This window comes from Thalassophryne amazonica, chromosome 15, assembly GCF_902500255.1.
Source record: "Thalassophryne amazonica chromosome 15, fThaAma1.1, whole genome shotgun sequence".
NCBI lineage: Eukaryota > Metazoa > Chordata > Actinopteri > Batrachoidiformes > Batrachoididae > Thalassophryne > Thalassophryne amazonica.
Window position 1 is genome coordinate 12,782,603 of NC_047117.1, and position 15,620 is coordinate 12,798,222.

At 48.1% G+C, this 15,620-nt stretch overlaps 1 protein-coding gene across 1 annotated transcript in view; it reads right to left on the bottom strand.

Annotated features, from left to right (window-relative positions):
• Nucleotides 1-15,620, bottom strand: part of LOC117526837 (protein tweety homolog 3-like) — a 59,600-nt gene that overhangs the window by 13,536 nt on the left and 30,444 nt on the right. The window contains exons 4-12 of the mRNA XM_034188913.1: nucleotides 13,683-13,794; nucleotides 13,396-13,616; nucleotides 5,400-5,495; nucleotides 5,194-5,266; nucleotides 5,010-5,085; nucleotides 2,779-2,834; nucleotides 2,529-2,621; nucleotides 1,195-1,287; nucleotides 552-688 (exon numbers count right to left, since the gene is read on the bottom strand). Of these exons, the coding sequence (XP_034044804.1) occupies nucleotides 552-688; nucleotides 1,195-1,287; nucleotides 2,529-2,621; nucleotides 2,779-2,834; nucleotides 5,010-5,085; nucleotides 5,194-5,266; nucleotides 5,400-5,495; nucleotides 13,396-13,616; nucleotides 13,683-13,794 (957 nt within the window). The remainder of the gene's footprint in view (nucleotides 1-551; nucleotides 689-1,194; nucleotides 1,288-2,528; nucleotides 2,622-2,778; nucleotides 2,835-5,009; nucleotides 5,086-5,193; nucleotides 5,267-5,399; nucleotides 5,496-13,395; nucleotides 13,617-13,682; nucleotides 13,795-15,620) is intronic.

Sequence of the window (15,620 nt, forward strand, 5' to 3'; positions counted from 1 at the left end):
AAAAAACAGCCTTTGTTTGGCTGTTTGAACATTAGACACTGTGCAGTGTTATGTGGCAGCAGGCCAATCATTCTCTTCATTAATCAGCATTATTCGCTAAAGCCCAAAGCATTTCCAAATCAGGACAGGGAAATAGGAAAGGAAGGAACAGAAGGAGGAAGTGGGGCACAGAAAAAAAAATAAATAAAGTGGTGATACACAGTCTAAGACAACACTGGTGCTCCGGGTCCACATCAGAGAAAAGAAACAAAGAAGGAGCCAGACTGGCAGCTCTGACAGAAAACGATAAAATCAAACCATGGCAACAAAAGTGGATGGATGCTGAGGCAAGGGAGGCAAATACTTTGACTGACATGCACGGGCACTGAGGAGTTTGTGGCATTTTTGTTGTTTTGTTCACTGTTTCTTCAAATCAGTTGGATTTAATACAGAGACTCAGAAGTAAAGAGGTAGTAACAGGTTAGCAGTTAGTGTACAGACTCTCTACAGAGGTGGGCTGTGTGTGTGCGTATGTGTGTGTGTGAGACACTTAGCGTTTTTGTGTGTGTTACCTCTTCCCAGGCCAAGTATGTGGAACGCTGCACACGATGGAGGAGAACATGAGGGCGGTGACGAAGGAGAAGAGCACCAGGTAGATGAGACCCTCCACACCGTCGTAACACAGCCCTGTCAACGCCTGGACATAGTCCTGCACAGACAGGAGTCCAGACTATAGCAATGCTGCGTGATGGTGTGATCTGCACGTGTGTTTGGTTTCAGACCTCCACAGCACATGGTGATGTACGACACCGGAAGATATAGCACAGAAGAAGCTCAGAGCACAAGCAATTATCAACTTGTTGGAGATTTTGGTGGTGGTGTACAGAGATAATGTACCTAAAAATACAACCGGGTTTCATGGGCTGATATTCTGTGTTTCTTGATGTTTGATAGGGACATCAAACTGCTCCACTGTCGCAGTTATTTTGTCGTGGTTCAAGCGTGTCACCTGCCTGTAACTTTAAATCAATACAATTAGCTTCTCTCGCCGTGCAAGCACAACATGCGACGTTGGGACAGTGGAGGGGTAGGCGTAATTCCGTCAAAAAAAGCCAATATGCTGATTGATTTCCCATCATTCTTGGTGGTGCGTCACCCATAAGAGACGCTGATGTGGTGTGCTGATGTAGCGTACGAATACACAAAGAGACTCACCATGTGCAGGCTGCGGCAGTCGACCAGTGCTGTCAGCTGGTGAAGTCCGACTTCAGTAGAATTCAGCACAGACTGGATTTGCTCAAGAGTTCCCTGCACACATGAAACAGACGCTTCAATGTATACTCAAAATGCACGCCCAAGCTACACCCTCACATACGTACATCCTGCTGTCGCCAATGTGATCATGGTCATTCTTGAAAACAGGCACAGACTGTTTTACAGTTTGTACACTATAACACGGTTTGCAAATGCCACAGGTAATGGATTTCTCGTCCGATAGTATGAACTCCTAAATCATACATTTAGTCAATATGGATCAGTCAGGGAGCTACATGTTGCTAAATACTCCAGGTTAGATAACAAGACAAATAACAAAGGGCAATTAATATGCTAAGCTTAGCAAGATTTTTTTTTATTACACTGTCACTCATGGCCAGAATTCAAGCAAAATGATGCAGTCACAAAGGCATTTAACAAAATGCATCTTGCTTCTGAATCATGAAAACTCCTCATTTCTGTCTGATCTCAATCTCAAAATAGAAAAGTTTCAATATTTTCTTCTAAAGCGTGACAGTTACTGTAGAGACGTTCCATCTCTGTGATGCTTTGTTTTGTAACAAAGCATCACAGAGATGACAAGAACCTCTAAACAATCTTTAGAGGTTCGCTGTTTGATACTGTGTAATCACCACTGCAAAGAATAAACTATGGTTTTGGTTCGACTTACAAACTGTGGGTATGTGGAGACAGAAGACAGAGGACAGAGCGAGAGTGGGACAAAGAGAGACTGTGCCAATCCACATTGACGTAATGTGTCCATGGAGGTGTGCTGTGCTGTTAATACAGTTTAATATTAACGCTAATCATACCACCAAACCATCTAAACATGGAATGTCACATTCTGATCGCAGTGATTGGAACTAGACCCGACCAAGTCATTTTTTTTTAACTGATCAGTATCTGATATATTCAGCACGAGTCACACGGGTCAACATGTGTTCCGTTTTCCTCTGTTTCATAAGCACAAAGCAGATGGAGCTAAAAGACACCGCTCTATAAATACTTGCTGCTACTTCATCAGCAAAGTCGTGGTGCATATTTGTGCTCTGCTTCACTTCAAATATGCACTAAATCTGTTGGCTAATGAGGTGCCACTTTCCACTTTAATACACAAGTTTTTCTCAGACTTTGTCTCTTTTCCATGTTCTAAAAGGCACTGTACAGGTCCTTAAACCAGAAGGACAAGGGGGTTGGAAGACCCCTGTCTACAGATAAAGGGGTGAGTTAACAGCCCATGGTGAGATCTAAATGAACATGTGGAATGCACTCACCTTGGTGTTGGAATAGTCGCGCGTTGCTGATCTCAATAGCTCTGCCACATCATCCTGCATCTCCACCAAAGCTTTATGGCTCCCCGACAAACGCTACAATACAACAAACGTCAAGCGGCAAAGTGCACATTCTGCTTATTCACGTGGCACAGGCTGGAACATGAAAATCACCTTTAGTGACTTATAGTCTGGAGAAACAGTGATGCTTGGTCACGTAACAAAGAGAAGCCCAGAAAAACTGAAGGTTTACCTGTTGGAAGGGGTTAATATGTCCAGAACTGCACCTCAGGTAATACTGTAAGATATCTGGGAAGACAATGACAAGTAAATAACAGATGAGGCATTATAATGGAACAGGCATCCTGTTTGCCATGGAGGCAACGTTTGCACTGTGCAGCAGACAGCCAGCGGAAACAACTGACAGACAGCAGAGCTCATTAGACGAGTGCAGGAGAAAGAAGTGAAAGGAGAGACGCACAAGAGGAGTAAGTGAGAGGTAAAGAGGGCATAAAAAGATGAGGAGAGAGAACAAATCAGATAATGATCCAAACTGGAAAAGCAGACTTTGTGCTCTGAATATGTTTTTTTTATATCTGGAACAGGCAGGAGGCAGGAGGAAACACGAGTGGAGACTGAAGGTGTGCTGATGCACTGCAGTCAGCAGAGGGAGAGGGAGAGACTGGAGCCTTTACATACCACAGCATCAATCAAACCCAATCCCTAAACACACACGCTTGTTTCTTAAAATAGAAGCAAAATTCACAGCAGGATTCAGTGAAAACTGGAGCCTATTTGACTTGTTTCTTCTTATTTGTCAGCATAAAGTCTTACAAATAAAAAAAATACATTAACCCAACAAAACTGAGCTGCAGGTATTCCTGCCACACTGATTTTTTTTCTTGTGTAATATTCTGTAGTTTCTCTTCGGAGCATTAGTACATATTAAAATGAAATAATATGGGGAAAAAAATTTATTTTTCAATGAATTTAACCTTTCATGGTGTGACATAGGTCTGAAAAGATGAACTGATTAACCTGAGTAAATAATGAAGGAAAATAAACAGATATCATTGTCATCTTATTATGCAGCAAGAGGGAACAAAAACATCTTCAAACCACTTTTGCTGCATAATGTTGTGACCTATTACTCATTTGTATGCTTATTATGTTGATAATTTACATATTTTTGCCAAAATATGACTAAAGACACAATCCTAGTAACTCATGGCTAATGTCAGTAATTAGCTCACTAAAAATGTTGAGTTTCCACTTTTCAGCCTATTTTTGCATCAATATGACACCTATTAAGGACATTTCCTCAAAATTTCATGACTGGCAAATGACATCGACATTCTGAATGTTACGTCAGTGTACAGAGATTTTGATACCTAGCAGTTAGCAGGAATTCAACATGTTTTCATTACAGTCTTATGTTGTTACAAACAGCAATAAATCCACGTAGAGAACATTGGTAAAGTGATAAAACTCACGTGACATGCTACTTTCTTTCTGCTACTGCAAAAAACAAAAACATTTGTTGATTGAGGTTGGTGGTATGAATGAAATATAGACTACATGAGTATAAATAAGCATGGATGCATTACCTATGGCTCTCCACTAGTATTAACTTAGACCTTCAAAGGAATGTTTTTGGGCAAGTCGAAAGGATCCAGAAGTTCTGGCATCCTTCAAAGCGTCACGTTCGGTTAGTTTGAGCTTCAGGTTACTACTTCCGGTTTTATTTTGACAGGTCTCATTCATGTTCCTTCCTGGTTGCCTCTGACTGCGGCGGTCATTCTCTACACCTGTTATTCATTCCCGTAAATTAAACCATTTTCCCCTCACATATTTTAGTGTCTGTCTCACACTTTCTTGTACCAGAACCTCTTATGCCCTTTGCCAAGTCTTTGTTGGCATTTTCTCGTCATGCTGGCCTGTGATTGTTCTTGATTACTCCCATGTCTCTCGCCTGCTCCCTTGGATGTGTTTGTCTGGTCCGACTGCCTTTTTGTGTACTGAACTAACCACAAAAACTCTTTTTGGATTTTACTTATTTGAGCCCTTCATGAACACTGTTGCCTTGCGGACTGTTTGACTGCGTTTTGACCGGCTTGTATCTGGATTTTGAATAAAGAACATTGTTACATACATCAGTCGTGCTCCACTAATTTCACAAAGAGCTTTTATTGCTGCACTCTGCAGGCCTCTTCTTGCACCACTGCAACTGAGGAGCAGCTGTTTATTTTAGAATTTTCTATTAATGAGTGTTGCATTGTGTCAGTTGGTTGGGAAAATTTGTACTGCAGTTTTGCATAAGTATAAAATACCTCTGTATTATTATTGGTGATAATACAGTTAAGCGAAAATGAACAGCTGCCATGCAGTTGTCACAGCAGCTGTTCATTTTCATGACAAAACCTCATAAAAGGATCAGTCAGTTGGAATCCTGCTGCCAGCACCTCGATTTTCCTGTCTGCATACCTTGGTTGATGACAGCATTCTCCTTGGTTACCCTGGAGATGTAGGTATCCGGGGAAATGCAGAAGTCACTGGCAGACTGTAAGAGGGCAACCACACATAACACATCAGGCTGCAGCAACATTCACGCTCCAGAAAGAGATTACATCATTGCAGAGCTCGGCGGTGTTGCCATGGTTACACCTACAGCAGCGACAGCTAGTTCCAGACCAAGAGAACCCCAACTGATGATCAGAGTCAGAACGCCCATCAGACACACACTAAAGGACAGCAAGAAAAACATACTCAGGGTTAACCTTCAGCAATACAACACGGAGTGTACACTGTACATGTTTGAAATACACAATATGTACGTCTGACAGCGGTTTTGCAGTAAGAAGTAAAGCAACGTACCCAATTAAAGTGCCTCGAGAATTACGTATGAGGCCGAAGAGCACCAGTAGACAAATGAGTACGTTAAACAGCAGCAGGGTCAGGTACCCCAACCACCTATAGACACACACACACACACACACACACACACACACACACACACACACACACACACACACACACACACACACACACACAAAAACACACTGAGAACAGCATCAAAACCAATTCTGCATGCCTGCACCTCACACTGCTGCTCTGACTGATGTGAGATTTTTACACAAGGTGTCGCCATGCCACAGTCCTCCCATAGCCATTTTCAACATCCTGGTTTCTGTCTCCAGCGATGCGTGTAAGAGTGGGCATCCCGTCACTAATGTCTTACAAGCTGTGCTCAACGATCCAGATCAAATCATTCAAACAAATAAACTGCCTTGATCAAATTGCCTTACTGTGAAGTGCATCACTCACACCATGCGCACTTTACAACAATGGTGTTTTGCAGAGAAAATTGTAAAAAAAAAAACAAAGAAAAATACACCACCAAAGTTAACAGTTTTATAATTTGGTGATATTTCACAATTACTGCTGTGTTTGGTTAAGGACTTCTTCATCTTTAGTGGTGTTAAAGCACATGCTCTTGACAATTCAATTCAGTTCAGTTTATTTATACAACATTAAATCACAATATAAGTCACCCCAAGGAGCTTCACAAGAGGAAGGTTTTATCTTACCCACCAAACCGGAAAAACAAGCACATTAGCAACATTCATGAATTCATTTTCTTTACACTCATACACCAATCAAGGGTCACGGGGATGTGCTGGAGCCTATCCCAGTGGTCACTGGGTGAAAGGCGCAATACAACCTTGACAGCCCGTCAGTCTATAGCAGATTGGCAACAGTGGCCAGGAAAAACTCCCTCAAGTGTTTTTGATTACAGGAAGAAACCTCAAGGAGACCAGACTCACTGAGGTGACAATCTGCTTTGACCATACTAACAATAACAAAATAAAGCTTGACCGCCTGAAAAGTTTATTCAACTAGATCACAATATAAATTACGATCAACACTGAAGGGGCCAAACTGTACAAAATCACTTTTATCTCCATGTTTTATTGTTAAATATGGCTGAACTTTTATGATACACTTTCAAAGTATCACAATTTTGTGTCTGTGCATGTAAAACCCCTCACCTTAGTAAGAAATGTGTTGTGAAAGTGATGTGACACGGACCCACAACAGGGGGCGTTAATGAACGGACAATGGATAAGCCAAAAAGTAACAATTTAATGTTGTGAATCGCACAACAACGTACAGACAATAACAATATGGTGGACTGTCAATCATACACCAGGTGACGTGTGGGCAGGCTCGACGATAGAAGACGCCTGGAGAGAGAAGAGCTGGATCCCCACACAGCTTCCACCACCAACGGAGCTGAAGAACACCGGAGCCGCCAAGCCCTGCGCCCCAGGTGGCCGCTGTCTTCAGCAGTCAGACCCGGTACTGCTGTCAGAGAACAGAGACAGTCCAGATGAGTGTGAGTTCGCACACTCAGTAATCCCACAGTCTGTATTAAGTAAAGGAGGGAAAACCTCCACCTCCAATCACACACACTCGTGCAGCTCCTGGTCAACCACTTATCTGAGTTGGGGTGTGAGGCGAAGCCGTCGCTGTCACACCAAACGCCAATCCTCCAGATAAGGAAACACTCCAGGAAAACGGCTGCAAATAGAAGTTCAGGTTAAACACACACAGTGTCAGTCAGCAGAGAAATTACCTGAATGGTAGTTGATTTCTCGGCGAGGAGGTGGAGTTGCAGTCCGGTCTTTGTAGTGGTGGTGATGGGTGACAGCTTGTGTTGATTGATGACAGCTGTCACCTCCAGCAAAGCCGACGCCCTCTCGTGCTTGAAGCAGGGCGCCATCTTGTGGTGGTGGGCCAGCAGTACCTCCTCTTCAGCGGCCCACACAACAGGACCCCCCCCTCAACGGGCGCCTCCTGGCGCCCGACCAGGCTTGTCCGGGTGCCGCCGGTACAAGTCGGCCAGGAGGGCCGGGTCCAGGATGAAGCTCCTCTTCACCCAGGAGCGTTCTTCGGGTCCATACCTCTCCCAGTCCACCAAATACTGGAACCCCCGGCCCTTCCGACGGACGTCCAGGAGCCGGCGCACGGTCCAAGCCGGCTCCCCGTCGATGATCTGGGCAGGAGGCGGCGCCGGTCCGGGGGTACAGAGGGGTGACACGTGGTGAGGTTTGATGTGGGACACTTGGAAAACCGGGTGGATCCGCAGTGAAGCTGAAGCTGCCAGCTTCACTGCGGCTGGACTGAGGACCTTGAGGATAGGGAAAGGTCCGATGTATCTGTCCTTCAACTTTTGGGATTCCACTTGCAGGGGAATGTCCTTTGTAGAAAGCCAAACCTCCTGCCCAGGCTGGTACGCAGGGGCCGGGGCACGCTGGCGGTCTGCATGGTTCTTGGCCCTCGTCCGGGCTTTGAGCAGGGCAGAGCGGGCGGTACGCCACACCCGACGGCACCTTCTCAGATGGGCCTGGACCGAGGGCACCCCGACCTCTCCCTCCACTAGCGGGAACAATGGGGGCTGGTACCCCAAACACACTTCAAATGGGGAGAGGCCAGTGGCAGACGAGACTTGGCTGTTATGAGCGTACTCGATCCAGGCCAGATGGTCACTCCAGGCCGTCGGGTGCGCGGAGGTCACGCAACGGAGGGCCTGCTCCAGTTCCTGGTTTGTCCGCTCTGCCTGCCCGTTCGTCTGGGGGTGGTACCCAGACGAGAGACTGACGGTGGCCCCCAGTTCCCTACAGAAACTCCTCCAGACCTGGGAGGAGAACTGAGGACCACGATCCGAGACAATGTCTGATGGAATCCCATGCAGACGCACGACGTGGTGGACCAGGAAGTCTGCAGTCTCCTGGGCCGTCGGGAGCTTCGGGAGGGCCACGAAGTGGGCCGCCTTGGAAAACCGGTCCACTATCGTTAGGATGGTGGTGTTTCCCTGGGACAGCGGGAGGCCCATGACAAAGTCCAGGCCGATATGAGACCAGGGGCGACGAGGCACTGGCAGAGGCTGGAGGAGGCCTTGGGCCTTATGATGGTCAGCTTTGCCCCTGGCGCAGGTGGTGCAGGCCTGGACATACTCCCGGACGTCGGCTTCCATAGACGCCCACCAGAAGCGCTGCCGGACCACTGCCACGGTTCTTCGCACCCCTGGGTGACAGGAGAGCTTGGAACCGTGACAGAAGTCAAGGACCGCAGCCCTGGCCTCTGGTGGGAAGTACAGTTTGTTCTTCGGACCGGTCCCCGGGTCCGGGCTCCGTGTCAGGGCCTCCCGGACGGTCTTCTCCACGTCCCAGGTAAGGGCGGCCACGACAGTGGACTCGGGGATGATGGTGTCAGGGGGGTCTGACAGCTCAGTCTTGACCTCCTCTTCGTGCACCCGGGACAGGGCATCAGATCGTTGGTTCTTTGTCCCGGGCGGTAGGTGATCCGGAAGTCAAAACGCCCGAAGAACAGCGACCAGCGGGCTTGCCTGGGGTTCAGACGCTTCGCGGTCCGGATGTACTCCAGGTTCCGATGGTCCGTGAAAACTGTAAATGGTACCGATGCTCCCTCCAACAGGTGTCTCCACTCTTCAAGAGCCTCCTTCACCGCAAGAAGTTCCCGATTGCCGACGTCATAGTTCCGTTCAGCTGGGGTCAACCTGCGGGAAAAGTAGGCACATGGATGGAGAACCTTGTCGGACTCCCCGCTCTGGGATAGCACGGCTCCTATCCCTGAATCAGAGGCATCCACTTCAACAACAAACTGGCGCTTGGGATCGGGCTGCACCAGAACTGGTGCAGTTGAGAACCGGCGTTTCAACTCCCTAAACGCGGCTTCGCACCGATCCGACCAGGTGAAGGGGACTTTTGTGGAGGTCAGGGCTGTCAGGGGGCTAACTACCTGACTGTAGCCCTTGATGAACCTCCGGTAGAAATTTGCAAAACCGAGGAACTGTTGTAGTTTCCTACGGTTCGTTGGTTGGGGCCAATCTCTCACCGCCGCAACCTTGGCCGGATCAGGGGCGACGGAGTTGGAGGAGATTATGAACCCCAAGAAGGACAAAGAAGTGCGGTGGCACTCACACTTCTCGCCCTTCACAAACAGCCGGTTCTCCAACAACCGCTGTAGGACCTGACGTACATGCTTAACATGGGTCTCAGGATCCGGAGAAAAAATGAGTATATCGTCTAGATATACGAAGACAAACCGATGCAGGAAGTCCCGCAAGACGTCATTAACCAATGCTTGGAACGTCGCGGGCGCATTGGTGAGGCCGAACGGCATGACCAGGTACTCAAAGTGACCTAACGGGGTGTTAAATGCCGTCTTCCACTCGTCTCCCTCCCGGATCCGAACCAGGTGATAAGCATTCCTAAGATCCAATTTCGTGAAAATTTGGGCTCCATGCAGGGGCGTGAACACTGAATCCAACAGAGGTAACGGGTATCGGTTTCGAACCGTGATCTCGTTCAGCCCTCTGTAATCAATGCATGGACGGAGTCCGCCGTCCTTCTTGCCCACAAAAAAGAAACCAGCACCCATCGGGGAGGTGGAGTTCCGGATCAACCCGGCAGCTAACGAGTCCCGGATGTAGGTCTCCATTGATTTGCGTTCCGGACGTGAGAGGTTATACAGCCTGCTGGACGGGTACTCAGCGCCCGGTATCAAATCAATGGCACAATCGTACGGACGGTGCGGGGGCAGCGTGAGTGCCAGATCCTTGCTGAAGACGTCAGCAAGGTCGTGGTACTCGGCTGGCACCGCCGCCAGATTGGGGGGGACTAAAACCTCCTCCTTAGCTGTCACACCGGGTGGAACCGAGGATCCTAAACACTCCCGGTGGCAGGTTTCGCTCCACTGAACCACAACCCCAGACGGCCAATCAATCCGGGGATTGTGTTTTAACACCCATGGAAAACCCAATATCACTCGGGAGGTAGAAGGTGTTACATAAAACACAATCTCCTCCCTGTGATTCCCAGATACAACCAATGTCACTGGCTGAGTCTGGTGTGTGATTAGTGGAAGAAGGGTGCCATCTAGTGCCCGCACCGACAATGGTGACGGTAAGGCCACTAGAGGGAGCCCAACCTCCTTTGCCCATCTGCTATCCAGCAGATTTCCCTCCGACCCCGTGTCCACCAGTGCTGGGGCGTGAAGGGTTAAATCCTCACTCAGGATCGTGACTGGGATTCGTGCAGATTTACAGGGTCTCCCCGCGTGGGTATTGTGACCCACCCTTAGCCCAGTCTCTAAGGACGAGTGCTGCTGTTTTGATCGTTTGGGGCATTCTCTCTGTGTGTGCTCAGTAGAGCTGCAGAGAAAACACTCTCCACGGATCAGCCTCCTTTGTCTCTGATCTGATCGTTTTTTGGCCCTGCTCGTTTCCATAGCAACATCAGCAGGGGGAGCTGTTGTCACGTGGAGAGCCCTGGCAGTGGAGCGTGGGGAAGTCGGCTCCCTTTCAGACCAGGGAGGAAGAGGGACGGCTTGTGCCTGACCACGCCCTTCGTCTCGCTCCCGTCGGTGTTCTGTTAATCGGTTGTCTAACCGTATAACCAGGTCGATAAGCCCATCTAAATCCCGCGGCTCGTCCTTCGCCACCAGGTGCTCCTTGAGGACCAGAGACAGTCCGTTTACAAAGGTAAGGCAGCGCGGAGTGCAACAGCATTCCAGCCGGCTCGCGCTGCCGCGATGCGGAAGTCGACTGCATACTTCGCTGCGCTTCGACGCCCCTGTCTTATCGACAGCAGCACACTTGAAGCGGTCTCGCCTCTATGAGGGTGGTCGAACACCTGTCGGAACTCCCTCACAAACTCAGTATAAACCGTTAGGAGCCGTGAATTCTGCTCCCAAAGCGCCGTAGCCCAGGCGCGTGCCTCTCCTCGAAGCAAGTTTATAACGTAAGCCACCCGGCTGGCGTCTGACGCGTACATGACGGGACACTGTGAAAAGACGAGTGAGCACTGCATCAAGAAGTCCGCGCACGTCTCCACACAGCCTCTGTACGGCTCCGGAGGGCTTATGTATGCTTCAGGGGAAGGTGGGGGGGGGTCGTTGAACGACCAGCGGAATGTCTGTTTCTGGCACACGGTCAGCAGGAGGAGGTGCTGCAGCAGCGCCCTGAGCACGCGCTTCCACCTGGGCGGTGAGAGCCTCTATCCTGCGATTGAGAACACTGCTCTGCTCGGTAACTAAGTCCAGCCGAGCAGCAAAGGCGGTTAAGATGTGCTGCAGCTCACCCAACACGCCTCCTGCCTGTGGACCTCGCTCTCCCATTGGCTGTTCAAGCGATGGTTGACGCCCCTCGGGATCCATGACGCTGGCCGAGAAATCCTGTTGTGAAAGTGACGTGACACGGACCCACAACAGGGGGCGTTAATGAACGGACAATGGATAAGCCAAAAAGTAACAATTTAATGTTGTGAATCGCACAACAACGTACAGACAATAACAATATGGTGGACTGTCAATCATACACCAGGTGACGTGTGGGCAGGCTCGACAATAGAAGACGCCTGGAGAGAGAAGAGCTGGATCCCCACACAGCTTCCACCACCAACGGAGCTGAAGAACACCGGAGCCGCCAAGCCCTGCGCCCCAGGTGGCCGCTGTCTTCAGCAGTCAGACCCGGTACCGCTGGCAGAGAACAGAGACAGTCCAGATGAGTGTGAGTTCGCACACTCAGTAATCCCACAGTCTGTATTAAGTAAAGGAGGGAAAACCTCCACCTCCAATCACACACACTCATGCAGCTCCTGGTCAACCACTTATCTGAGTTGGGGTGTGAGGCGAAGCCGTCGCTGTCACACCAAACGCCAATCCTCCAGATAAGGAAACACTCCAGGAAAACGGCTGCAAATAGAAGTTCAGGTTAAACACACACAGTGTCAGTCAGCAGAGAAATTACCTGAATGGTAGTTGATTTCTCGGCGAGGAGGTGGAGTTGCAGTCCGGTCTTTGTAGTGGTGGTGATGGGTGACAGCTTGTGTTGATTGATGACAGCTGTCACCTCCAGCAAAGCTGACGCCCTCTCGTGCTTGAAGCCCACACTTCAAGCAGGGCGCCATCTTGTGGTGGTTGTTGGGAAAGTGTAGGAACACGGACCCACAACAGGGGGCGCAAATGAACGGACAATGGAGTAAGTCACAATAACAACGCTTTACTGTTGTGAATGTGCACAACGAATACAACCAATTACAGAAATGGACAACAGTCAATACACAAAGGTGTCGTGTGGGCAGGCTCGAAGATAGGAGACGCCTCTCCAAGGTAAGACCGGAACCACACGGCTTCCTCCGCCACAGGACCCCGGGAATACTGGAGCCGCCAAGTCCCGAACTCCCAGGTGGCCACTGCCTCCGCGTGTCGGACCTGGTACTGCTGGCGAGGGAAAAAGAACAGTTAGATGGGGGCACGTTTGCACCCAGAACTCCGAACGGCAGGAAAGGTACCTCCACCTCTCGTTGGAACAGTAATCCAATAACTAGCTCAGTCAAAACTGTGTACTCTGTATGCTTTGATATGTTACCTCTCCGGTAGAAACGATATCTCGGCGATGAGGTGGAGATGCCGTCCTGCTGATATACCCCAGTGATAATTGCCGTCAGCTGTCTCAGGTGATGGGTGACAGCTGTTACCGAGGCTGCTCCTGTGGGGCGGCGGCGCCCTCTGGTGGTGGTGGGCCAGCAGTACCTCCTCTTCAGCGGCCCACACAACAGTGGTGGGCCAGCAGTACCTCCTCTTCAGCGGCCCACACAACAAAATGGTTCATTTTGTACTAATGTGATATATGTCAAACTATAACAGTTTTTCGTAGACATGAAAATCACACTTGGTATCAGTTAACGACCTGACAAGTTGCATAATATAACCCATTAATATCATCACATGTCATGGAATAGCTGTCACCTAAAAAAAAAAAGCTGCACAACTTATAGATACTGACCTGTAAAAGTCAAAGGCCTCTGTCTTACGGGCTAAGTCCTCCAGGGAAATGTCAGTATTGGACCAGAATGGAACATCCACCATCAGCCTCACCAGCTCATCCAGCTGACCCTGCAGCTTTTGGACAATGGACACGTAGTCCGTCTGCTCCTGGTACACCGTTTCCAACTGGACCAGGTTCTCCTCCACTGTCTGGTTTAAGGCTAGAGCACTGTCGGACACCTGCACATACACAGCACACAACGGTTAGCCAATAAAAACACAAATGAACACCATTAGCTAACTCACCAGTTTCTCCACCCCAGACACGGTGCGGTTGGCATGACGGAGGGAGTATGCCACGCGATTGGCTCCATCGCTTGACTCCCCGTTCCCATAAAATCCTACAGCAATGCCAGCGCTGGGATGCAGAAAACAAAGAAGTAGGAGTTAATGCAATGAGCATCGCGACTACAGGATGCCAACAAATTCACTGAAGTGAGCCTGCTGAGGGGAACAGGAACCACGACTGAATCCAGATCCAACATCAACATTATTTTCAGTCACGGGAAGCAGAGACAAAATTCCTACTTTTTTTTTTTGACAACATTCTTACTTTTCATGAGCTGTTGCTTTGCATTAAATTAGGTCATCTACCAGTGAAGCACAAACAAGACAGAAAGAAAGCCAGAATGAATGACACACAAACACACACACACAAAACATGAGGCCTTCAATGCCACTGTAGAAGAATGGGACATCACAAAAACTACTGGATGACTCGTGATTTTGTTCAGTAGCCTCATTTAAACAACTCTGCATAACTGCTACAAAACGTCCAACGGAACCTGATGCACTCTGCAAATTTACACACAATTTGCAAAGTTCAAGGTTTAATCATAATTACCTGTTGTAGTGCACACACCTGCCCAACATCAGCGAGTCAAAGACCCCGCTGAAAAACTCCGTCTTCAGTATTGCAGTATTCCACTGTCAGGTTTGCGCTTTTTCATTTGCAACTCTGTTTTCATCGTCAAGATTAACAACATCTGATCCCACCACTGCCAAGATTTTCTATGCAGATGACAGCGCTCTCTGGATCACAGGATGGAACTTACCCTTCATAACCAATAGGATGCAAAGTGCCATATGTGAAATAAAAAACAGGGGGAACAAATCTAAAAAAACAAAAACAAAAACAAACAAACATAAGTAGTCTATTTGTCCTATTGACATAAACGGGTACACCTTAAACAGAACTACAGTAGCTGCTGCAAGTTGCAGAAATCGTATTTCCAAGGATGGGGTTTGATCAGAAACTTACTAAACCACGTTAAAAATACTAAACCCAAATTCAGCACATAGAGAACCCTTTGTAAGAGTATAAGATATTCTGGTTTCATTGCACAGATGTCTGCAGCTGAAGCTGAATGATCAAATCACAAATCCCCAGTGGGCATGGAAGAAAAACCAATCAGAATCCAAAGGCTTCAAATAACGTTCTATTAGGACTTACTGAGCATAAAAACAGAGGTTCCTAAAAACTGCTGGGAGCACAACAATTCAAATTTAGCCAGTTTCGATGGGTAAGAGAATTTGAAGTTGAGGAAAGAACACCTATATACGTAAAGTCAGCTGTCCCAGTGTCCCCAGTGTGTCTGGCTGTTTGATGCACCAAATGTGGGTTTAAATTTTCCACAAGAAACAAAGAAAAGGTTGCATGACACACCCCTGTACATTCTTAATATGCTCCTTGAATTTAGGAATTAATGGGAATATAGGAGTCACACTAGGCCACATTCTATCTATATGATCCCAGTCCATCAAGCTGGAAATAGGTACGGGAACTAACTGGGGGAGTAACCCGCATGGGATTGGCATCCTTGCTGAAAATCACAGACTCTTGTCTGCTTCATGCTAAGGAATCCAAGGATGAGCACAGGCACCAGCGGGCCTCTGGGCCTATAATGGACTTACTTAATAATCTGCTCCTGACACATAATGCACCAGAAAACTGAAAAAAAAAAAAAAAAGATCTGCAAGCTCACAGTGATTCAGAGAGGATACATGTGACACGTAGGAGATGTGCACAAAACAACAGCAAAGTTTGTGTGAAAGCTGAAAAAAAGCATATGCACAAGTCTGCATGCAACTAAATTAATTCCAAGTGAGAGAGTCACAAAAATGCTGTTAAAGTTTAAAGTGTGAGCTGCTGTGTTTGATCTATTCTGAGAGCAGAAGCAGCGT